Raw genomic sequence first — 25,022 nt, forward strand, 5'->3', positions numbered from 1 at the left:
GGGGTCACTCTGATGGGCAGGGAAAGACTTTCGGGACTTTCTGAACCACATCTTTCCTCCCCTCTGAGCCTTGGGAAGCGAAAAACGGGCCCCAACGGCAGACAAAGTCTTAGCCTCCTGCTCACATCTAGTGAGTGTGTCTTTCACCTTGGGTCCAAACAGAGAGGACCCATCGAATGGAGCGTCAATGAAGGAAGACTTGAACGCCTCTGCAAAGTGACACAAGCGCATCCAGGCTTGCCTCCTAAGGGCTACGCCCGAACTCGCTGCCCTACCCCGCCCCTTCGGCTGCATACGATAAGAGCCTCATGGACGAGTTAACAATCGATGAAAAGGTAGACAGCTGGGCATTGACAGACTGTGTCAATGCCTCAGGCACGTTACCAGACAGGTTATCTCCCAACTCCTTTATGAGATCCCTTTGGAGCCTCGTAAAGTGACAAATAATTCAGCGACCGCAGAGTAAAGGTCGCTGAAGTCAGGGTACGCTTCCCGTACCTATCCATGCTCCTGGACTCCTTGTTAGGAGGATGGATAGAAGTAGATGCCTCTGCCAAATCCTGCTGGGTGGCAGACGCCACCACCATAGCATCAACCGGAACTCCCTTGGTTAGAAACTCCTTGTCAGGGGGATGCGGATAAAAACTTGTTGGGGCGAGAAGGAACTGGCTCCACAGAATCAGGGCGTTCCCACACACTTCGACAAATAAGGTCCAGTAACTCATCGAAGGGTGGAGACACCCAGGAGGCGGAGGGCTGGGCTCCGAAGGCCTTGAGGAAGACAGACTCCTCCGCGGAAGGGGTTTTGGATGGCCAGTCGCCCCTCTGTCTCAAGATCTCCAGGATATCGGAGAAAGTACAGTTTTGTACCTACCATAAATGTAGATGTCCGAACTGGATAGCATCTGCAGTCATAACAAATGGGTTGTCCTGTCGTCAGGCAGCCCTTCGGTCGGCCGGATTCCAAAGTCTGGGTCCGGCTTCGGCTGATGTCGCACTTCACCCGACGTCATCTCTGCTGGTCTTCGGGTATAAAGGCATCAGCCGACGCCATTTTCCTCAGTGTTTCTTGCCCCAGATGCCAGTTGCCCTCTTGGAAAGCTAAATTTTGGATGAATGCCAATGTTTCCAAAAAAAGGTAGAAGGCAAACACAAAAAATAAGCATGTATGTACATATATACAAACAAATACACCATAAGAGACCCTACCAGCTAGCTATTAGTAGGGTAAATACCTAGGAATACCACAGAGGGGAAGGAGGGAGGGTAATCCTGACTGCAGATGCTATCCAGTTCGGACATCTACATTTATGGTAGGTACAAAACTGTACTATGTCCTTCATGGATGCATCTGCAGTCATAACAAATGGGTAGAATACCATAGCCAACTAGGGGTGGAGGAAGAAAAATTATGGTGTAGTTAGGATCCCTTGCAGTACAGCAGTGGCAAATCCTGCTCGGGATCTAGAGTATAGAGGTAAATTATAATGCTTGGCAAATGTATGCACGGAGGTCCAAGTAGCCGCCTCAATAATGTCCTTGGTTGCCACTCCTCGTAAGAAAGCTGTGGTAGTGGCTGTAGCCCTTGTAGAATGAGGTCTTATGTTCTGTGGAATTGGTTTTCCATGGTAGGAGTAACAGAATCTTATGCAATTTCCTATCCATTTGGAGATTGTCTGTTTGGAAATTGCTTTTCCTTCCCTTCCTGTTGCATAGGCTACTAAAAGCTGGTCAGTTTTTCTATTGCCTTTGGTTCTGTCCAGGTAGTAGCGTAACTGCCTATGTACATCCAAGGTATGCAGTAGTCTTTCTCCACTGTTCTGTGGATTGGGAAAGAAGGTAGGTAGGTGGATTGCCTGGTTTAAAGACACTCTGGATACCACCTTAGGCATAAATGTAGGATTAGTTCTCATGGACACCCTATCTTGATGGAAGATTAGGAAGGGTTGCACTGCCATTAAGGCCTGTAGTTCCGAAACCCTCCTTGCTGAAGTAATTGCCAGTAGGAAAGCAGTTTTCCATGATAGGTGTTGCAGATCTGCTGTTGCTGCTGGTTCAAACGGAGGGAGTGTCAACTTTTCTAGCACAAAGTTCAAGTCCCATGCTGGTAATGGTGGTTTCCTAGCTGTATTCTGCTGAAATAGCTGATGCATGTATCTTGATGGAGGAATAGGACAGGCCTGTATGTAGAAGCTCTGCCAAGTACTCCAGGATGTTAGCAATATCTATGTTCGACACATCTTTTCCTCTTTCAGTACTCCAAATGACAAACCTTTTCCATTTTCCTGCATAGTTCCTTCTTGTTGAAGGTCTGCGGGCTTCAAGGATAATGTCTTTAACCCTTTGGGATAGGTCTGGGTTAGTTGCTGCTATGTGATGTTCCAGGCAGTCAGTTGCAAGGTTTTTAGGTTTGGATGCATGATGTTGTAGTTGTTTTGAGTTAACATCAAAGGCATCAGGGGTATTGACCACATTCTCCCCTGAGACATGCTCCTCAGCAATGGGTACCAGTGTTGTCTTGGCCAATTCGGAGCTATCAGGATTATCCTTGGACGTTCCTCTTTGATTTTCAGTAGTACCTTGTGCATCAAGGGAAGAGGTGGGAATGCATATGATGTCAGGCCTTTCCAACTGAAGGATAGAGAGTCCACCTTCCATGCAAGTGGGTGGTATGTCCTTGTGCAGAATTTTTTGAGCTGATGATTGAGTGGGGATGCGAATAGGTCTATTTGTGGCATTCCCCATTTCTCTGAGATGGCCTTGAAGATGTCCGGGTGTAGCATCCATTCGTGAGCATCCGAGGTGGTTCAGCTTAACATGTCTGCTAGGGTGTTCTCTTTTCCCGGCACAAATGTTGCCTGTAACTGGATGTTGTAGCTCAGAGCCAGATTCCAGAGGTCCAAAGTCATTCTGCATAGGGGGTAAGAATGAGTGCCTCCCTGTTTGTTGATGTACCACATGACTGTGGTGTTGTCTGTCCTTATCATTAAATGGCCTTCTTTGAGGAGTGGTCTGAATTTCTGGATTGCTAGTTTTACTGCCAGCATTTCTTTTTGGTTTATGTGCAGATGCAGCTGGTCTTGAGTCCACAATCCTTGTATGCATTTGTCCAACATGTGCGCCCCCCAGCCTAGGTCTGAGGCGTCCGTTGTGATGGTTTGGCTTGCTTGAAAGTTGTGGAAGGGTAAGCCTGGATTTGACTGGCATGCTTGAGCCCACCATAGGAACTCCTGTTTTAGGCAAGGGATTAGTGGGATTTCGGTTTCTAAGCTGTGCTTGTGTTGAGACCATAAATTCTTTAGGTACCACTGTAGCTTTCTCATATGCAGTCTGGCATGTGGGACCACGATTATGCATGATGCCATGAAGCCCAAGGCCTGCAGTACTTTTCTTGCTGTTAGTTTGTTCCGCTTTGTTAATGCCAAGAAGTAAAGAGGGAGTTCTTTTTGTTTTTCTGCAGTTAGGAATGCCATTTGTTTTACTGAGTCCAATTCCGCACCCAAGAATGTTCTTGTTTGGGATGGTATCAGCCTTGACTTTTGTAAATTGACTGTGTATCCCAAGGCTTGTAGTAAGCAAATGACCCTTTGTAAATCTGTTGTCAGCTTGCTTTTGTTGTCCGCTTGTAACAGGCAGTCGTCCAAGTAGGGATAAATTTGGATTCACTGTAGCCTGCAGTGAGCGATTCCTGATGCCAGGCATTTTGTGAATACTCTGGGCGCAGTAGATAAGCCAAAGGGCAATGCTGAGAATTGATAATGCTCTGATCCTGCAAGAAATCTGAGGTATCTTCTGCAATTTGGTCGTATGGGGACGTGCAGGTATGCCTCCTTGAGATCTAGAGTTACCAGCCAACACTCCTTGCCCAGCATGGGAAGAAGTTGCTGTAGGGTCAGCATTTTGAATTTTGGGACAATGATGTATGTGTTTAAGACGGACAGGTCGAGAATAGGTCTCCAACTTTTCTCTTTTCTTGGTACTAGGAAGAGTCTGGAGTAGAATCCTTTTCCCTGTTCTGTTATTGGTACTCTTTCCACAGCTCTCATCTTTGCTAATTCTGCTATCTGCTTTAGAGCTTCTGTTTTTTGATTTGGAGGTAGGCTTGGCATTCCTCTTTTTACTGGTAGTGTGTGGAAGTGGAACCTGTAGCCTTGGTCTATGGTTTGCAAAATCCACTTGTCTTTTGTGATATAGTGCCAATTTTTCGAAAATAAGGCTAACTTTCCGCCTAAAGGTGCTGCTATTTGCTACCTGGTAGGCGGTGTCAGAGCCAAGTCACTGTGATTGTCCTGTTGTAGTGGCAGTGGTTGTGTGTCTGTGCCTCGGTTATTGCCTTGCCACTGTCGTCCTCTGTAGGCACCTCCTCTGGATTGATTTCTGCCTCTAGAGCGTCTATTCCTGCCTCTTTGGGATTTTGAGGAGTCTGGAAAGGACCAATTTTTGGCAGGCCAGTTCCTGCTAAACCTTGGGGGCTGAACCTGTAAGAAATCTTTAACTGTTTGTACAGATTTTGCCTTCTCTTCCATTTTCTTCATTACTTGCTGAGCAGGTGTACCAAATAGACTGGCCTTATCCATAGGAGCATCTAACAGCTTTGCTTTAACATGATCCGGCAAGACCTGTTCTTTCAACCATGCATGCCTTCTTATCACTGTGCCAGTCATGGCTGATCTAAATGAAGCCTCCAGTGCATCATAGCCACATTTTAAAGAATGGTTGCTAACCTGTTGGATGTTATTCACCATCTCTAATACATATTTCTTATCTAAGGAGTCATCAGAGGACAGCTTTTTAGTTAACTGATCAAGCATAAACTCTTGGTATTGGATCATATGAAACTGACAGTTTAAAGCTCTCACTGAGAGAGTAGCAGAGGTGTAAACTTTTTTCCCCCATCTCTCTAAGGACCTGGATTCCCTTTCAGAAGGAATAGGGTTTTTTTGCTGAGGTCGAGGCTACTGCCTTAGGCCCTTGGGATATAGTTTCAGGATCTGCAAGTGGGGCCTTGTATAGGTGGTGATGAGTGTCTGGCACCCTGTAAAATCTATCTGGTTTGGCAGGTGCTGGAGGTAAAGAATCAGGAGCAGTGCAAACATCATTAAATGCATCATCCACAACAGGCAGTACAGGAGGTATAGCTAAGGGCCTATGTTGTGGTAAGTGCAGAAAAGTCCTAAGCCTTTTTCTGGAATCTGAGAAATCTTGTCCCTGCCATTGGAATTGTTCTCTCATGGCATGTAAGGTTTCCCCAAAGGAAAATTCCTCTGGTGGAGAGGCAGCTTGAATGGATTCTTCAGCATCGGAGTCTTCATAAGTAGAAAAAGGAGCCTCTGGCTGGTCTGTAATGTCGGAGTCATCCGCAGAATCATCAGAGGACACTGGCTCGGGGGGCTCTGCTCTAGGTCTCTTTTCTGGGGGCTGAGAGGCCCTGTCTGGGTGAGATTGGGATCCTCTAATTAAGGATATTAAATCCTCTGCCAGAGTAAGCATTTGTGAACTTGAAGTTGTTCTGTGTGAGGGGGGCTTAACAGGCACTGATTTAACAGATTTGGCTGCTTTAGCCCTGGCAAAGGCCTTAATAGACATGGCTGCAGGAGGCCTAGCAGCACCACGTGCTGGGGTAGAGACATCCAAAGGGATGGTGTCTGATAAATCACTAGGAACCACAATTGTAGGCAAAATTTCTGAGGCCGATTCAACTAAGGTAGCAGGAGCCTCAGTAGTAGTCATGGATTCGGCTGAAGATTGACCGATTTTCTCGGTTTCGGCCGAAACCGAGACACTCGCGGCTTGCTTAACCGTGGTTTCGGCCGAAACCGCGGACCGCGAGTGTCGGTCTTTTTCTTTGCGTTTAACAATTTGGGTAGTCGGAGGATCCGACGGCATAATGTACGCAAAATCTGAGCCGAAAAACTGTTCAGCAAACTCAGACTGACATCTAAGCGTTCGTCGGTTGAAGGAAGCACAGGCCGAACAGGCTGCTACGTCGTGGTCTGGGCCTAAGCAAGGCAGGCAATAAGAGTGGAAATCTTTATGAGGTATTTGTTTCCCACAAGTTAAACAGTTATTGACTTTTTCTGACATCGGCTGAGGCAAGAAAGAGTCCCCAACGGGGTACTTAGCTTTTTAGAAGTCTTCGAAGTAGTATTCGGTAGTAGAAATCTCTGGATCTGACCGACCGGCACTTGCGAACAGCTTCTGCTTCGGGCGCCACGCGGCAAGAAAGACTGGGGAAAATGGCGTCGGCTGATGCCTTTATACCCGAAGACCAGCAGAGATGACGTCGGGTGAAGTGCGACATCAGCCGAAGCTGGACCCAGACTTTGGAATCCGGCCGACCGAAGGGCTGCCTGACGACAGGACAACCCATTTGTTATGACTGCAGATGCATCCATGAAGGACATCGAGACATCGTCAGAGGACGACTTAGGGGACCCTTCTGCATCAAGGCCGGTGTCCGAGGTGACAGACTCATCTGGGGAGTCTATGTGCTTCCTCTTGCACATTTTTTTCCTGGGGGGCTCTTCAGGCACGAACTCTGAAGGCTCCTCGGAAAACGGGACCACACAAGGAGGAATCCTCAGGCCTAGGAGCCGCGCTGTCCAAAGACAGGGGGGCACCAGAAGCTCTAGTCGCCGTGTCTAGGGAAGGAGTCGCAGATTCAGGTGAAGTCACTAGAGACTTGTCCAATGCGCTCCTCATAGCCTCGAAGGCGGGCCCACCAGAATCTGAGGAGAGGCCAGTCTCAGAGACCATGACCGGCGTCGGGGTTCCCCTAGCAGAGGCGCCAAGAGGGAGACTCTGGGCAGAAACCAGAAGCCCCGAAGAATCCCCCTCGGGCCCGGCTGAGGACACCCAAGAACCGAAACCTCTGGAAGGCACAGAAAGGGTTGGAGCTGAAGTCGGTACCGACAGACTAGCAGTAGGTCTTGGAACCGACTCAAGGACTTCACCAGACTCTACGAACTTCGACTCAGACGACACCAAGGTTTTCGGAGGAGGAAGAAACTGTATTGAAAAGGCTGGCTCAGGGGCCGACTGGGCCGGAGCCGAAAATAATTTGGATAAGACAGGTGACTGGAGGAGCCTCTGGACCACCCTATCTACATCCAAATCTGAAAGCCTGGAGGACCTGGAGGAAACAGAAGGGGGCCAAGAAACTTTTTCTATCGACGAGACAAAGCTAGGAGGCCGGCTCCGAATCGGCTCCAAAAGGATTGGAGCCGAAGCAGACTCTACCAGAACCGAGACCCCTTTCGGCGCCGACGAAACTGACCCCAGAGCAGAAACACTCTCCTGCAGCTCCGAGACCAATAGAGCCGAAGAAGGAGACCCAGATTTAGATCCTCTATCCTGCGGCTCCGAAATCAGTGGAGCCGAGGAAGGGGACAGAGTACCTGATCTCTCATCCCGAGACTCCAAAACCAGTGGAGCCGAGGAAGGAGACCCAGATTTAGATCCTCTATCCTGCGGCTCAGAGGCCAGTGGAGCCGAGGAAGGGGACACAGATTTAGCTCTTTTTGCAGACGGCTCCAACGGACTTGTCAGAACCGAAGACTTCTTTTGCTTCGATTTTGAGGAGGGAGAAGAAGCCAAAGCTTCCTCGAAGGCTGGCTTGATCAAACCCTTCAGGATAAGCTTATTTTTTCTCTCATGTAGGACACGAGAGGAGAAGGCATGGCAAACACTGCAAGATTCTTGCAAGTGTTTAGCCCCTAGACAATAAACACAGATGGCGTGGCCATCTCTCAACGACATCTTGTAATTGCATTTTGAACATTTTTTAAAGCCCGATGGCTTATGTTCCTTTTCTTTGCCAGACATACTAACTGTAACACACTCAACACACAAGGAGGGAAGGGGGGGAAGAGCTCTAACTTAAACGCTCGACAAGAGATAGGGCAAAGGCCCTCTAACTCAAACGGGCCTAGCCTGCCAAACAGAAGGAATTACCATAACAATCCAAAAAGACAAACACAGTCAATCACAATGGAACTAACAACAAGATAGCTATTAAAATAGCTGTTTGAGCATAAATTTTAAAGCTAACTGCCAAAAAAGCGACCAAAAGGCCAAAAAAGAAGGGTACTTGGCCACAGCCAAGTCGAGACCACGTCGTTACTCTAGGAGCGGCAAACGAGATCTGGGGATTTGGGCGTGGTGCATCCTGGGATAAGGGGTTGGCCCAGCCAATGAGAGACTTCGTGCTAGTGTATCGGCCGAGTCGGAGCCGCATCAGTTATGAATGTAGGCGAGATAGGATCGCAATACATCTAGATGATTCCACAAAGCCCTGCAGGATTGCTCTGCAGATGTGGTCCAATTTGTAGTGTCTGGTGAAGGTGTGAATTGTGGACCAGGTGGCGGCTTCCAGGATGGATGCAGTGTCCAGGCCTTTTAGGAAGGCTTTTGAGGCTGCCAGTGCCCTGGTGCGAGCCTTTGCTCCCTATGAGTTTTTTGCCATGGTGTGAGTAACATAAGCAAATAGTTTTTATAATCCAATATACAATGGTTTCTTTGGAGACTGCCTTGTCCAGGGCCCTGTGGTGAAAGGAAACAAAAAGCTGATTGGAACTTGTGGATTTGGTTTTGTTTAGGTAAAACCTTAGCTGTCAGTATACATCCAAGGAGTGAAGTATTCTCTCACTTTTATTGGTGGGAGAAGGGAAGAAGGTGGGTATATGAACAAATTGACTTAAGGACAGATAATTTACCATTTTAGGCATAAAGAAAGGGTTGGTTAGTAGGATTGCCCTGTCCTTGTGGAAGGTAGTGTATGGAGGACTGGCCATTAGGGCCTGTAATTCTGACACCTTCTTGGCTGAAGTTATAGCCACTAGCAGTACTGTCTTCCATGTGCACATTTGCAGAGTAGCCCTGCTAGCAGGTTCAAATGGGGACTGTGGGAGTTTCTCAAGGATGAAGTTCAGGTCCCAGGGTGGTGGGATGGGTTTTCTTGGTAGTCTGATGTGCAATACCCCTTTTAAGAATAGCTCAACATTGAGCCTGGCTAGTAGAGGAGGGTCTAGTGGCAGGCTGAAACTGTTGAAAGGTGGACTTTCACTGAAGAGTATGAAAGCCCCCTCTTAACTAGTTGACACACAGGGAAGAACTAGCGGTGGATCTGTGATGCATGGATCCCAGCCTTTGCCAAGACATTTGGAAAATCTCTCCCATTTAGCCACGTGAGACTTCCTTGTTGTAGGTCTCCTGGCCTCCCTCAGGACTGTAAGAACATCCTCCAAATAGTGGTGCCTGAAGGGAATTAAATGTTTATCGCCCACAGTGTCAGTGCCAAACATCTGCAAGTGTGGGTGAATGAGGGTTCCATTTTGTGTTAGGAGGTCCACCTTGTGGGGTAACTTGTGGTGACTGCCCTTGGCTAGATTGAGAAGTAGGGGATCACCAGCAAGAGTTTTGGTTGGTCTCCTGATTTTTAGTAGGACTTTTTGAATTAATGGTAAGTGTGGAAAGGCATAAAGAAACCTTCCCTTCCATGAAATGCTGAATGAGTCTATTCTCCATGCTAGTGGAGAGTGGGTCTTTAAGCAAAAAGTCTGCAGTTGTCTGTTCTGGGGGGAGGCAAACCAATCTACTTGGTGTGCCCCACCGAACAATCAAGACATTACTGTCCAGCATCCATTTATGATTTGGAAAGGATGTCCTGCTCACAAAGACTGCTTGTTTGTTGTCCTGTTAGGGGATGTAGGATGCCTGCACAGATAAGTTGCGCTGTGAGGCTAGGTCCCAAATTAGTAAGGTTAGTCTGCAGAGGTGGTAGGCTTTTGTCTCTCCCTGCTTGATGAAGTACCACATAACTGTGGTGTTGTCTATTAAGTGAACACCTGGTTGTAAAAGGGGAAGAAAGGATTTCAATGTCAAAAGGTCTGTTGTCATTTCCCTCACATTGATGTGTTTGTTCTTTATGGAAGGATGCCACTTTGCTTGTACCCTGTAGTTTGACATTGTAGCTCCCCATCTTAGGTCTGATGCATCTGTATGCATGAACTGGTTTGCAGTTGATAACTGCAGTGAAAGGTCCGAGTTCAGTTGAATTTGCTGAATCCACCATTTTACTTCTGACTATAGGCATGGCAAGAGGGTAATTTCTTGCGCTAAAGGAAGATGGTGTGACCATATATTTTTTTTTTAGGTACCACTGTAGCTTCCACTTGTGAATTCTGGCTTGTGCTAGCATGGGAATGGTGGCTGCCATAAGGCCCAAGATTCGAAGAAATTGCCTTGCAGTTATTTGTTAGGTCTGCATAAGGGTTTTGAAGTGGGAGGACAAGGAGTTGACTTTGTCCGGAGGAAGAAAGGCTTTCATTATATGTCTGTCCTGATCCTGCAACCCAGAAATGTTTTGTCTTGTTCTGGGGTCAAGGAAGATTTTGGGAAGTTGAGGGTGAACCCCAGTCTTTGAAGCAGGCAAATGGTGAACTGTGAATGGATTTGCAGGGTTTCCTTGCATTCTGCTAGAATAAGGATGTCCATGTAAGGTTAAATCTGAATTCCTTGAGTTTTGCAATAGGCTATGACAGGTGCCAGACATTTTGTTAACACACTGGGAGCAGTGGACAAACCAAAGGGCAATGCTGTAAATTGACAGTGAGAGGAGGGTCCAGAAAAACATAAGAATTTCATGTGGGAAGGATGTATGGGGATGTACAGATGGACTTCTTTCAGTTTGAGTGAGGCCATGAAGGCCTGGGTTGGTATACGAGGGAATAAAGTTTGTGGGGGCAACATTCTGAAGGTGGGAACCTTTAAGAATAGATGAAGGAAAGGTCTAGAATGGGCCTTCATGGTCCATCTTTTTTGGGGACCAGAAACAGCCTTGACAAGAAGCCTTTTCCTTCCTGCCCTGGAGGGACAGGTTCTATTGTTCTTAGGTTCAGACGGTCTTGTAAAATCTGTGGAGAAGAGGCATCTGAATTCTTGGGGGGAAGGTATGGGGGCACCTTTCTTTCCAAGAAAGGAAGTATCCTTTTTGAACTACAGCCAGAACCCATTTGTCTGTAGTGCTGATTTTCCAAAAGGGGAGGCAGTGGGAGAGGCGGGCAAAAAGGGGAAGGTGGGCAAGGCAGTCATGCATTGTTGGGTCCTCCTCTGTCTTGAAAGGGCTATTTAGTGGGGGGGAGGCTGTGAGACAGCTGGCCTGGAAGGGGTTGGTCTTCCGGCCCTTCTGTGTCTGGAAGAGCGAGGTCCAGCAGAGGGGTTTCTCCTGACAAATGTAGTCTTCGCAGGGTAATTCCTGTAATATTTAGGAATGAGAAACAAGATGATGCTTGATGTCTTGCAATTCCTTGCTCTTTTCCTGTAGATTTTTAAAGAGATCTGATGACTGTTTACCAAATAAGTTAGGGTCAGAGGAGCATCTAAGATTTTAGACTAAGTTCTGCGGTAAGTGTTGCAGACGTAGCCATGAACATCTTCAAGTACAAAGGGAGAGGCTGCAGACCGTGCAGAGGCCTCTGCAGCATCATAACTACATCTAATGGAATGTCTGGCTACTTGGGCAGCCAGAGATAGCTTAGATGCCATGTCAGATTTAGTGGGGCAGTCTGCAGTAGTAGCCAGCAGAGTAGAGGCTTGATAGACACAGTCCAGAGCATATTTGATCATATGGGTTTGACAGTTGATGGTTCCAAATGCCAATGTGGAAGAAGTGTAAACATTCCTTCCAATTCTATCAATAGTTTTACTGTATTTGCCTGTAGATAGGACAGAAGCAGACAGTCTGGACTGTTTATTGATGACACAGCAATCACAGCAGGGTCTGCCAGGGGTGGTTTGACTAGAAATTTCTGGTCATCAGGCACTTTGTAGAAGCGAGCTGGCCTTTTAGGAGCAGGGGGCTGAGAAGCTGAGGAAAAGGCATCTAAATAAGCAGCGATGACAGGAGGAATGGCAGAAGGGGAGGAAGATTCCACTTGTAGCAATTAAAAATACCTTTTTTTGAGTGTCAGACATTTGTGAGGTATCCCATTTGAAGTATTCCTTCACTTTGGTTGTCTCGCCAAAGGTGATATCCTCTTCTGGATTGGAGTCCCCTTCGATGGATTCTTCATCTGGAGAGTAATATTCTTGAGGACAGGCTATTTGGGAGGCATATAAGATGGATTTATCTGAAAATGAATAAGCCACCTGCTCTTTTTCCCTATCTTGTGAAGCGGGCGGTGGAACAGGGGAGACAGAGATAGGCCTAGGGCTGAGGAGAGGAAGGGTAGATGCAGAATAGGCTGTTGGCCTAAGGGCCATGAAGGTCTGCAGGGATGAGCTGAAGGACTGCCAATCAGATAGGTCTTCAGCAGGTGTAGCCAAAGGTTTGCTTTTCTGTTTCTTTTTTAATTGAGTTGTCTTAGGGAAGGCCTGGAATCGGGTGCAAGGCTAAGGGAAGCTGTGTCAGGATCCCAGTCGGAGGCCCGGCTGGTCTGGTTCCCTTTCAACCTTGGCAGTAGCAGACGTCTTGAATAAGCTCCGTGGACATGCTAGTTGTCAACTGAGAAGCAGTTTCCTTGAAGGTTGCCAAAGTAAACTGATCTGACAAACGTCCCTCAACTCCTACATCGTTAGCTGGCAGGGCATCTGAAAGCAAAGACAGTGGAAGTGGGCCTAGGAATCTTGGCCTTCTTCCATGCAGGCTCAGTTGGAGCTTCCGAAACAGGATCCATTCTGAGCGCTAATTTTTTAAGTGACTGATTTTCTAGATCTAGATTGAGAACAGCCAGACGGCTGTGTAGGATCTTAGGAACAAAGGATTGTCAGGTAGAGCAAGTGGTATATATAGTCATGCTCTTCGCTGAGGCAAAAAAATGCAGCGGTCGTACGTATCTTTATGTGATATCTGGCACCCACATTGGCATTTACCCTTTTTTTAGCTGACATTAGCTATAGGTTACTACAACAAACCAAGCTTTAGTTAGAAGTCAAAGAAAACCCCCCAAAAGGGTATTTAGCTTTTAGATGTCTTGTGGTGAAGGAGCGAAGCATACAATGTGACAGTTATCTGCAGCTGAAAAGTTCTGAGGTCTGTGCATGCAGATGTCACATTTAAGGCCCCTGGTTTATGGCCCTACATGTGATGTCCCATGCAACTACAGCAACCAAGATGAAGCTTTTGAATAGGAGCCGAAGTAGAGGTCATCTGAGGTGGGAAATCTCACACAAAGAATATTGAAACATAGGACATCTTTGTAAAATCAGGCCTATGGGGAACTGGAGACAGAATCAGTATTGAGAGATGCTGCATTGAATGTATCCAGAAAAGCTGTACAAAACGGCCACATCAGAGTACTTATCTGAAGTTTTGAACTGACACCCGGAATTGCAGGAACAGCTGGCGGTAGACTGGTGGCAAAGTTCTGAGGTCAGGTGCGTGCAGACATCACTTTTATGGCCCAGATCTCCTTTGTCAACATCAGATGTCCCACGCACCTAGCAGTGACTAGAAGCTTTGTATACTGGCCAGACGTTTGGGTAGCAAAAGAGGAAAACCCAAGAGTTGGAATACTGCAACATGAGAATAGGACATCTGAAAACAGTCAAGAATTCAACCAGCAACAGTGGTAGACTAGAGAAATTACCCTATGAACAAGAGTAAAAAGTAGAGAAAAAATAACAGAAATGGTATGGAAAAATACTACATAGAATTCTATCAAAACTCAGAGGGACGCTAAAGAGGAGAAATCTCTCAGGAAAGCTAAATCTATAAAACTCAAATTATTGCTTTGAAAGCTTGAGAGGGGAACCTTCATCTGTTCGTGATGGCAACATGAAATCTGAGACAATTGGGATGGAATAGGGCATTATGGGTAGAAGGCTAGCTCCAGAGATGCATCTCTAATCTGGAATATGCAGCCAACTGGGATCCAAACACCATACGTTGAGGAAAAATGCAAAGGACATCAGATTAAGCAGTCTTCATAAATACATGCATAAATAAAAAACAGGAAGAAATTCGCAAAATAGTCAAAGTCCTCTTACCCATCTGCATGCAGATTTCTCCAATGGCCCAAGTGGCATTATTACATACAGAGATAAACTCAGGGTTCAGATTTGTGCCCAAAATTGGCATAAACTCTGCTGTAGAAAGAAAATTACATCACAAATTAAACTTGCTACTGTCTGCCATATCACCACCATTCCTTGTGTAGTTATACCCAAGGACCTAAAGTCTAAACAACTGCTATCGAAATGCCAAAATTATACAGAAAGCCAACTTTACAATGCTAATGAATTTCATCATAATTTTTTTATTTCAATGCATCAAATGTGAAGTTTATGTACTTACCACCACTTTACATACATGTCTGATTTTTATCCAATTCAAACATGCGGACTGTAAGATCCAACTGGATTTGACCTCAGCACAGACTCTGAAGCTTCTTTGGATACAGAGCAGACTCCTCTCCTACCCATAATTCCCTGGACTCCACCTTAGCTACTCAGATTTTGCTCTCCTTTGTCTCATATCTGAACAATCCTACAGAAAAAAACTAATTTAGATAATCCCACCCTGTTAAGGAAGAGATGGGTACAGTCTCATGACTGTGCACTGGCAGAGTATAAAATATCTAATCATTTCAAAGCCAGGAGGGGGTAGGAGGGAGGGAGTTCTAACTGGAAGAAAATGAGACATGAATCTGAAGTTATGGTAAGTACATAGCTTTTGTATCCAATGTCTATTTTTTGCCTATTATAAGCATATGGGGCACAATCCCAAGTTGTCAAACTGGGCAGTATCAAAGACATCCCTGAATACAATGCAACAAAAAGAAAGTGACCTGGACTGTACATCAAAAGTACAGTTATGTACACTTACCATAAATGCAGATGTTAGAGTGTATTCACTGTTGCAGTAATTACATTTGGGTAATCTGCTGGCAGGTTGCCCTCAGTCAGCCTGAATAACAGTCGTGGGTCCTGCGTTGGTTGCTGTCTCCTCTTTCAGTTTTTCTTGCCCCAGATGTCAGGTGCCCCCCAAATGGGGAGCAAAAAATAGATATACAACGATAAATATATAAATGCACTTTAGAAAACATAAAATTTACCTTCAACTAAAAGCAAAAACACCACAAAGGCTTTTGAGTATAGTGAAGGAAAGAAAAGGTACAGAAAAAGGGGGCTGGTGGGTGGGTAACCCAAACTGCAACAGTGAATACACTCAAACATCTACATTTATGATAAGTGTACACAACTGTACTATGTTCTTCGTGTTTCACTGTTGCAGTCATTACATTTGGGTAGAATCCCAAAGCTATGGAAGGGAGGATGGAACTAAACAGCATTAGGAGCAGCTATAAGGCCCTGCAGGACTGCAGTGGCAAAGCCTGCCACGGATTTAGAAAAGAGAGGTAAATGGTAATGCTTTGTGAACGTATGAACTGAGCTCCAAGTAGCAACTTCTAGAATATCTCTGGTAGGAACCCCTCAGAAAAGCTGCTGAAGTAGAGGCAGCCCTGGTGGAATGGAATCTGATCCCCTTGGGCACAGGTTTACCATGGTGCAAGTAGCAGAAACGAATGCAATGGCTTATCCATTTAGAAATAGTCTGCTTTGATGTAGCCTTCCCCTCTGATCCTGCAGCAAATGCCACCAGTAGTTGCTCAGACTTTCTTAGAGATTTTGTCCTGTTTAAGTAGAATCTTAGTTCTGTGTACATCCAATGAATGCAAAATCTGCTCCCCCTTGTTCTGCGGATTTGGGAAGAAAGTTGGCAGGTGAATGGTCTGGTTAAGAGCCACACTGGATACCACCTTAGGCATAAAAGGATTGGTCCTGAGGGCCACCCTGTCCGGGTAAAAAATAATGAAAGGCTCCACTGCCATGAGAGCCTATAGTTCTGAAACCCTTCTAGCTGAAGTGACTGCCAAAAGAAAGGCAGTCTTCCAAGAAAGAAATTTTATATCCTCAGTAGCTGCTGGTTCAAAAGGAGGTAGGGTGAGTTTTTCCAGCATAAAATTGAGGTCCCAAGCAGGAGCTGGCACTCTCCTGGGAGGCCTTCAATTTTTGGCCCCTCTGAGGTACTGTTTTAGCAGGGGATGAGAAAAAGAGGGGAGGATCTGTGCTGTAATGAGCCAAGATGGCAGATGCATGGATTTTGATTGAAGAAAAAGATAGGCCCTTGTGAAGCATCTCAGTCAAGTATTGCAGAATCTGAGGAATATTGGGCATTACTGTACTTATTTTCCTTGTGCTTGGTTCCAGGCACAGAATCTTTTCCATTTGTCAGCATAAGATTTTCTAGTACTAGGCCTTCTGGCCTCCAAAATGACATCCATCACAGGTTTACTGAGAGATGTGGTTGGTGAAATGAATTGATTAGCCATGCTGCAAGATTCAGAGTTTGGAGCAGTGTGCGCAGAATTTGATAGTTCTGCTGAGACAAAAGGTAAGGTGTTTGAGGCAAGTACCACTGAGGAAGGTGTGACATTATTCCTTAGAAGTGGGTACCAGTGTTGACGAGGCCAGTCCGGAGCAATTAGAATCATTTTTGGTTTTTCCTGTCTGACTTTCAGTAAGACCTTGGAGATTAGAGGCAGAGGGGGAAAGGCATAGACTGATAGGTTTTTCCAGCTGAAGGACAGAGCATCCACTTTCCATGCTTTTTTGTGTTGAGTTCTTGTGCAGAATTTGTCCAACTGACAGATCTATTTGCCTCTCCCCAAAACTATGTCTGGGCTCCCCCATTTTTGTGTTAACACACTGAAGATTTGTGGATCCAGTTTCCATTCGTGTGGGTCCATAACATTTCTGCTTAGGTCGTCTGCTAGAGTATTTTGCTTTCCTGGCAGGAATTGAGCTTGAAGATGTATTTGGTAAGCCAAGGCTGTGTTCCACAAGGCCATGGCCAGTCTGCAAAGGGGGTAGAAGTGGGTACCCCCTGCTTGTTTATGTACCACATAACTGTGGTGTTGTCTGTCTTTATCAGTAGTTGTCCTGGATGAAGAAAGTCCTTGAAGGCTGTCAGAGCATTCTGAACAGCTAGCATTTCTTTCTGGTTATGTAGATGCATTTGGTTTGGGTTACATTTGCCCTGAATGCATCTCCCTGCCAGGTGCCCCCCAAGCATAGTCTGATGAGTCTGTAGTTAGGGTGGCAGGGGTAGAGTAAATGACAGTCCCTTGTTTTGGTGACATATCTCTGCCCACAAAAGAAACTCCTGTTGCAGGCAGGGAATTAGAGGAATCATTGTTTCCAGGCTGTGACAATGTTGACTCCATAAGCTTTTTAGATACCACTGAAGTTTTCTCATATGCAGCCTCACATATGGAATTAGTAGAATGCAGGATGCCATGAACCCCAAAGCCTGCAGAATTTGTCTTGCAGACAGCTGGGTATTTTGTTGCCATTTGTTTGAAGTATGTTGTCAACTGAATTTGTTTGTCTGGCGTGAGGTAAGCCATCTGGGCAGTTGTATTCAAGCTTGCACCCAGGAATGTAATTTGAGATGGTACCAGTTGTGATTTCTTTTCGATTACGGTGTAACCTAGGCATGCTAGAAACCTTTTTACAAACGCCAGATGTTGAAGTGTCTCCTTGTTCTCTGCCTGAATGAGACAATCGTCCAGATAAGGATAAATTTGTATGTTTCTTTGTCTGCAAAATGCAACTACTGGTGCCAGGCACTTCATAAAGACCCTGGCCGCAGTAGATAAGCCAAAGGGCAGTGCAGAGAATTGGTAATACAAAACGCCTGCTTTGAAGCGGAGGTATCTTCTGCAAGATTCCCTTATTGGGATATGCAGGTATGCCTCAAGTCTAGAGTTACCAACCATACATTCTTGCCTAGCATAGGCAGCAGCTGTTGTAAAGTCAGCATTTTGAATTTTGGAATGTCCAGGAATGTGTTTAGAATTAATAAATTCAGAATTGGACACCATGATTTGCCTTTTCTGGGTACCAGGAAAAGCAGAATAAAATCCTGTCCTTTTTCCCTTTCTGGTACCGGCTGAATAGCTCCCATATCCATGAGGGACATGACTTGTTTCTGGGCCTCAGCCCACTGGTTTGGTGGCAGATCTGGCACCCGTTTAGAATTGGCAACGCGTGGAAATGAAATCTGTATCCCTGGGATACTATGTTTAATACCCACTTGTCCCGGGTAATTAAATGCCAATTCTAAGCATCAAGTGCTAGTTTTCCTCCCAAGGGGGCTGCCAAAAGATAACTGCTTGGAGATGGCAGAGGAAAGTCATTGAGACTGCTTACTGTAGGGTTGTGCTTAGTTACCTCCAGATTTGGAGGTGGAGCCATCCCATTGCTTTGATCTGTAAGATCCCTGAGATTGATATGGAACACTTGGGTCTGCCCAGAGTGGCTCTGTTGGACACAGGAAAGGACCAATTCTTAGTAGGCCAGTGCCTACTGAACCTGGGCGGCTGCACTTCCAAGAAATCTTTTACAGTTTGCATAGATTTAGCTTTGCCTTCTATTTTCTTAAAACCCTCTTCTGCCTTATTTCCAAACAGACTGTCATAGTGTAAAGGAGCATCCAACAATTTAGCTTTAACATGATCAGGCAAATTTTGCTCCTTGAGCCAGGCATGCCCTCTTATAACAGATCCAGTTACGGCAGCCCTACAAGATGCCTCCAAGGAATCAAAACCACACTGCAAAGTACACTTTCCAACCTGTTCTGCTGAATGCAATAAATCCTGTAACTATTTTCCCCACAATCAGAAAGCATCATTTTCTGTTTCAGTAAGCCCATAACATGCTGTTGATATTTAAGCATATGAAACTGGCAGTTTTAAACCTTGATTGCCAAGGTTGCAGACGCAATTAAATCCTCATCCATTTTGCTCATTTGTTTTTTAGGCATAGGGGCCTGAGCACGTTGCTCATGCGTCAGTTTTTTTTTAGACATAAAAGTTGGTTTTGGCCTTGTTTTTGATGATAGTGTCGGTTTAATATACAAATGTTGAGGCCTGAAAACACCCTCAGAAGCCGGTGCCTGCTCAGCAGCTCCGGTCCCATCCAAGGGAGAGACATCCACTGGTTCAATACTTGCAGAATCTTGCGGCATACCGGACTCCAAATGGGTCTCGGTAGAGGCCTGCGACTCAAAAGTAGCAGTTATCGGGGGCTGAGAAAGCGCCTCACTGAGTACTGGCGACTGGCTTAGGAGAAGCTTAGTCGGTTTTGGACCTCAATGGTCAGTCTGCCTTTTTCCTTGCGTTTTTTGTGAACTCTGGTAGTCGGATTGCTAACAGATGACATTTCAGGGTAATTAAATCTTGAGCCAAAATATTTAGAAGCAAAAATATACAGACGCTTAATAGTGCGTTGGTTAAATTTAGCACAAAACCGAAAGCAAGACACGTTGTGATCAGGGCCTAGCCAAGGAATACAGTACAAATGAAAATCCTTATGAGGTATTTGCTTCCCACAAGTGATGCAATTATTAATTGTACTGACACAGATAAGGAGCAAGAAAAAGTCCCCCCAACGAGGTACTTAGCTTTAGTTTGAAGACTTCGGTTTGAAACTCAAACGAAAATTTCAGGAGTCGGCCGACCGGCATTTGCGAACTGCTAAGGGCACCGCGCGGCAAGAAAGATGGATAAAAATGGCGTTGGCTGCTTGTTTGATACCCCTGATGACCTGACGTTATGGAAGAGGAGACCGCAACCGACGCAGGACCCAAGACTTTGTTATTCAGGCCGACTGAGGGCAACCTGCCAGCAGATTACCCAAATGTAATGACTGCAACAGTGAAACATGAAGAACATCTTGAGACAAGTGCGTACTTTCAACCAAGTTGCTGCAGCACAAGTGTCAATGGGCAGGCCTCTAGAGTAGGCTGCCACGGTAGAAACTACTCTAGTTGAATGAGCCTTCGGTTTACCTGGTAAGGACAAAATTCTATGACAAAGGAAATATAATCTGACACCCAACTCGACAAAGTAACCTTTGCCACTTTTCCCAAAATACTTGTGTACTTAACATAACATTGTGTTGTCCATTTTCATTCAACCTGTAGGTCTGAATCCTAACCTCAGATCAGACTACAGCTTTTTTATAGCTTAGGATTCGAATCTCTAGTTCCTCCATTACGCACAATTCCCCTGTTCTCCAAATTACCTCAGATTGCTGCAGCTGTACAAATACGGCAAGTATGGCAAGAGAACTATCAAAAGATAGAACCAGGAGCTCGAAAGGAAAGCCTTGTTGTGCAAGTTCTTAACATAACCTTAGATGTCCTTCTATATGCGGCTGTATTCATCACATCAAAGAGCTTGCCTCTGGTGAACTCTTGTAGGTCTGGCCATTACACAAAAGTTAAGTGCTAAAGCTAGGGTGCACGGGACATCCTGCATATCGCTCTCGGATGTCGGTCGTAACTGGATGTCTGGTATAAAGTGAACATCAACATGCATCTTCAGAACTGAATGCCGACGGAATCAGCGACTACGGAGTGGGTACTCCAGGAGTTGGGCAAGGGGAAGGCTGGGTGGGAAAAGTACAGTTGTGTACACTTACTATAAACGTAGATGTTAGTGTTGTATTCACTGTTGCAGTCATTACATTTGGGTTATCTGCCTGCAAGTAGCCCTCAGCCGGCCTGGATACCAGAGAGTCTTCGGATTTCTGCGTCGGATGCTAATGCTTCTTCCATGATGTCAGGGGTATAAAACATGCAGCCAACACCATTACATCAGTTTTTCTTACCCCAGATGTCAGGAGCCCCCACAATAGGAGGCAATTACATGGTGTGGAACATCCCGAGTAGAAAGTAAACACCAATGTTATAAGACCTAGCCAAACAACAAGGAATAGGTAGAAGTACAGAGAGAAGTCAGGGGGATGGAGGGAGGGTAACCAGGACTGCAACAGTGAATACACTCAACATCTACATTTATGATGTGTTCACTGTTGCAGTCATCACATTTGGATTGATTCCCAAAGCTGAGGAGGGGTGGAGGTAGTTAAGAAGCATTAGGGCTGGCAATCAGGCCCTGTAAGAATGCTGTGGCAAATCCAGCTATGGATTTAGAAGAGATAGGCAAGTGGTAATGTTTGGTGAATGTGTACAGAGCTCCTGGTTGCAGATTCCAGGATGTCCCTGGGTAGGAACTCCCCTGACAAATGCTGTAGAGGCTGATGTAGCCCTAGTAGAATGTGTTCTGATCCCCTGTGGGGTAGGTTTCCCATGGTGTTTGTAGCAGAAAAGGATGCAGTGTGCTATTCATTTGGAGATGGTTTGCTTTGAAATGGCCTTGCCCTCTGCCCCTGCAGCAAAGCTGATCAGCAGCTCTTCAGATTTTCTGAAAGGTTTAGTCCTGCCCAGACAGAACCTGAGCTGCCTGTGCACGCCCAGGGAGTGCAGGATCCTTTCCCCTTTATTCTGAGGATTAGGCAGAAAAGTTGGCTAATGAATGGATTGGTTCAAAGCCACACTAGACACCACCTTGGGCATGAATGATAGGTTAGTCCTGAGAGAAACCCTGACGCATGGAAGACAAAGGGTTTCACAGCCATAAGGGCCTGCAATTCACTCATCTTGCTGAAGTGATGGCTAGAAGTAAAGCTGTTTTCCAAGAGAAGAATTTTAGCTCTGCTGAGGCAGCAGGTTCAAAGGGTGGAAGCGTGAGCTTTTCCAATACAAAGTTAAAGGTCCCAGGCAAGAGTGGGAGCTTTCCTGGGGGGCATTAACATTTTTGGCTCCTCTCAAACTGTTTGACCAGAGGATGACAGAAGAGTGGTGGCTCAGCATTACAATGAGCTGAGATGGCAGAGGATGAATCTTAATTGAAGAGGAGGAGAGGCCTTTGTGGAAAATTTGTAAGTAATCTAGTATATGAGGTAAGCTTGGCACAGTTGTGTCCATTCCTTGAGACTGGCTTCAAGAACAGTATCTCTTCCACTTTTCTGAATAGGAATTTCTAGTACTAGGCCTTTTTGCCTCCAGGATGACATCCAGCACCCGTTTACTGAGGGTTCAGGGGATGAACCAGGCTGCTAGGTTCAGGGTTTGTAGTTGAGGATGCAAAATCTGGCCCTCCTGCTGGGACAGCAGGGAGGGGGGTCTGGGGCAGGTGCCAATGTGGCAGTACTGTCAGACTACGCAGAGGAGGGTGTACCAGTGCAGTCGTGGCCACTCTGGTGCAGTCAGGGTTGTCCTTGGCTTGTCCTGTTTGATCTTTAGTAAAACCTTCGAGGGGAGGGGCAGAGGGGGAAAGGCATAGATTGAGAGGTCTACCCATGTGAAGGACAGATCATCTACTTTCCATACTTGGCTGTGGGGAGTTCTGGTGCAATATTCGCTCAATTTAAAAGTTCTGAGGGGAAGCAAAGAGGTCCACCACAGTGACCACCACCTGTTAGCAGCCTGAATGATTTGGGTTCCAGTTTCCACTTGTGCGGGTCAATTAGATTTCTGCTTAAGTCGTCTGCCAGAGAATTTAGTTTGCCTGGCAGGAACTGAGGTTGCAGGTGCACTTGACTGCTCAAGGCTGTGATCCACAGAGCCATGGCTAACCTGCAGAGTGAGTAGGAATGGGTTCCCCTCTGCTTGTTTATGTACCAGAACTGTGGTGTTGTCTGTCTATCAATAGTTGCCCTGGAAGAATAAGGCATTTGAAGGCTGTCAGAGCATTCTGTACAGCTAACATTTCTTTTTGATTGATATACAGGTGCATTTGCTTTGGGCTCCATTTGCCCTGAATACAAAGCCCTGCCATGTGAGCCCCCCCCCATGCATAGTCAGATGGGTCTGTTAGGGTTTGGGTGGCAGAGGTAGAGTGAAAGGGAGTCCTTTGTTGTGGTAGCAAGTCTCTGCCCACCAAAGGAACTCTGCCCATCGGCAAGGAATGACAAGCATTATTGTTTCCAGGTCCTGAGAATGTTGACAACAGAGACTAAGTACCACTGAAGTTTCCTCATATGCAGTCTTGCATATGGAATTAGGAGAATGCAAGAGGCCATGAACCCTAGGCATTGCAGTCTCTTGCAGATAGCTGGGTTTTGGTGGCTAGCAGATTGAAGAAGTTTGTCAAATACATTTGTTTTTCTGGAGTGAGGAATGTCATCTGGGAAGTTGTGTTCAAGTCCGCTCTCAGGAATACAACCTGTTGGCTGGGTACCTAATATGATTTCTCTTCATTAATGGTGTACCCCAGTGAAGTTAGCAGTCTATTTACAAATGTCAGGTACTGGAGTAGTAAGTCCTGACTGCCCGCCTGAATCAGGCAATCGTCCAAGTAGGGGTAAATTTGAATTTTTCTCCGCCTGCAATATGTAATGGCTGGAGCTAGGCATTTTGTGAATACCCTGGGCGCAGTAGATAAGCAAAAGAGAAGTGCAGAGAACTTTTAATGCATAGAGACTGCTCTGAAATGTAGGTATTTCTGCAAGATTCCCTTAAGGGGATGTGCAGATAAGCTTATTTCAAGTCTAGGGTGGCTAGCCAGGAGTCCATGGCTAGCATAGGAAGTAGCTGTTGGAGAGTAAGCATCTTGAACCTTGGAACCACCAGGAATGGGATGAGAATAAGACATATCCAGGACAGGGCACCAAGAGTTTTCTTTCCTGGTTACCAGAAACAGTCTGGAGTAAAAACCTTGCCCCCTATGCTCTGCTGGGACAGGTTGAATAGTCTTGATACTGACAAGATAAAGTACTTGCTTTTGGGCCTCTGCCCACTGGTTTGTGGGGAGGTCTGGCTATTCGCTTGGAGTTGGCAGTGAGTCGAAATAGAATCTGTATCCCTGGGATACAATGTTTAGGAGCCATTGGTCCTGGGTAATGTACTTCGTTTTTTGCATGCAGGGTGAGTTTTCCTCCTAGGGGTGAAAATACTTGGGCATGGCTTGGAAGGATGATAGACAAGTCATTGTGAACTTTTTCCATAAGGGGGTGGTTTACCACTCCCTGTTTTTGAGGTAGGAGCACGCCATTGTTTAGATCTCTGCATACAGAGACTGCAATCTTTGTGGTCTGTTGCCCCTGGGTTTGGACTAAAGGTCTGGGAGGGACTGGAAAGGACCAGTTTTTAGAAGGCCAATGCCTACTGAATCTAAGTGGCTGTACCTGTAAGAAATCTTTAACAGTTTCCATAGAACTAGCTTTTTCCTCCATCTTTTTAAGAACTTCTGCTTTTGTGCCAAACAAACATCCTTGGTTTAATGGGGCAACTAGTAATTTTGCTTTGACATGGTCTGGCAAGATTTGTTCCTTCAGCCAAGCATGCCTTCTCAGAACAGACCCAGTGACAGCAACCCAACAAGATGCTTCTAAGACATTAAAACAACACTGCAAAGTATGTTTACCAACTTGGTTTGGAGAATGCATCATTTCCTGTAAATCTTTATTTTCTGTATAATCAGGAATAAACAACATTTTTTGTTTAATTCCATAATATGCTGCAGGTACTTCACCATGTGAAACTGGCAATTTAAAGCCCTGATGGCAAGAGTTGCAGAGGTATAGACCTTCTTACCCTATCCGTCTAAAGCCCTGGAATCCCTGCCAAAAGGGTAGGGTTGTTGGCTGTTGTAGCCTTAACACCTTTAGGTCCCTGGGAAATGGTCTCTGGATCTGCAGTGGGATTTTGAGAGAGAAATTTGTGAAAGTCAGGTACTCTGTAGTACCGGTTAGGCTTTCTAGGAGCTGGTGGTAAAGTATCAGGGGTAAGACGGGATTCCATGAAGACATCTACAATATCCAGGACAGGGGGTATAGCTAGAAGATTGTGCTGAGGCAAGTACAAAAACTCAGTCTCTTTTTGGACTGTGGATAGTCCTGACATTCCCAGCAGAAATGCTCTCAAGGTATGCAAGGTTTCACAGAAAGAAAAATCCTCTGGAGGGGAGGCAGAGGGAATGGAATCCTGTGCATCTGAATCCTCAAAGGGAGATAAGGGTATGTCCTGATAATCAGAGGGGTCAGTCATCAGACTCATGGTCTGTAGAATCAGAAGGAAAATCAATTTTGTCTTTTAGTGGGGGAAGCCAGCCTTCCCCCTCTAAAAGTAATAAGGTCTTCAGCCATTCTAAACATTTGTTTCTGTGGCATGG

The 25,022-nt window shown here is 45.8% G+C and overlaps 1 protein-coding gene across 1 annotated transcript in view; it reads right to left on the minus strand.

Annotated features, from left to right (window-relative positions):
* The window catches only part of TNPO2 (transportin 2), a gene marked incomplete in the record, with an annotated part of 2,382,582 nt that overhangs the window by 857,306 nt on the left and 1,500,254 nt on the right, over positions 1–25,022 (minus strand). Inside the window, 1 exon segment of the mRNA XM_044084755.1 lies at positions 13,987–14,085. Within this exon segment, the coding sequence (XP_043940690.1) occupies positions 13,987–14,085 (99 nt within the window).

The sequence above is a fragment of the Protopterus annectens genome, chromosome 9.part0 (assembly GCF_019279795.1).
Source record: "Protopterus annectens isolate FY-2018-M chromosome 9.part0, PAN1.0, whole genome shotgun sequence".
Classification (NCBI taxonomy): domain Eukaryota; kingdom Metazoa; phylum Chordata; order Ceratodontiformes; family Protopteridae; genus Protopterus; species Protopterus annectens.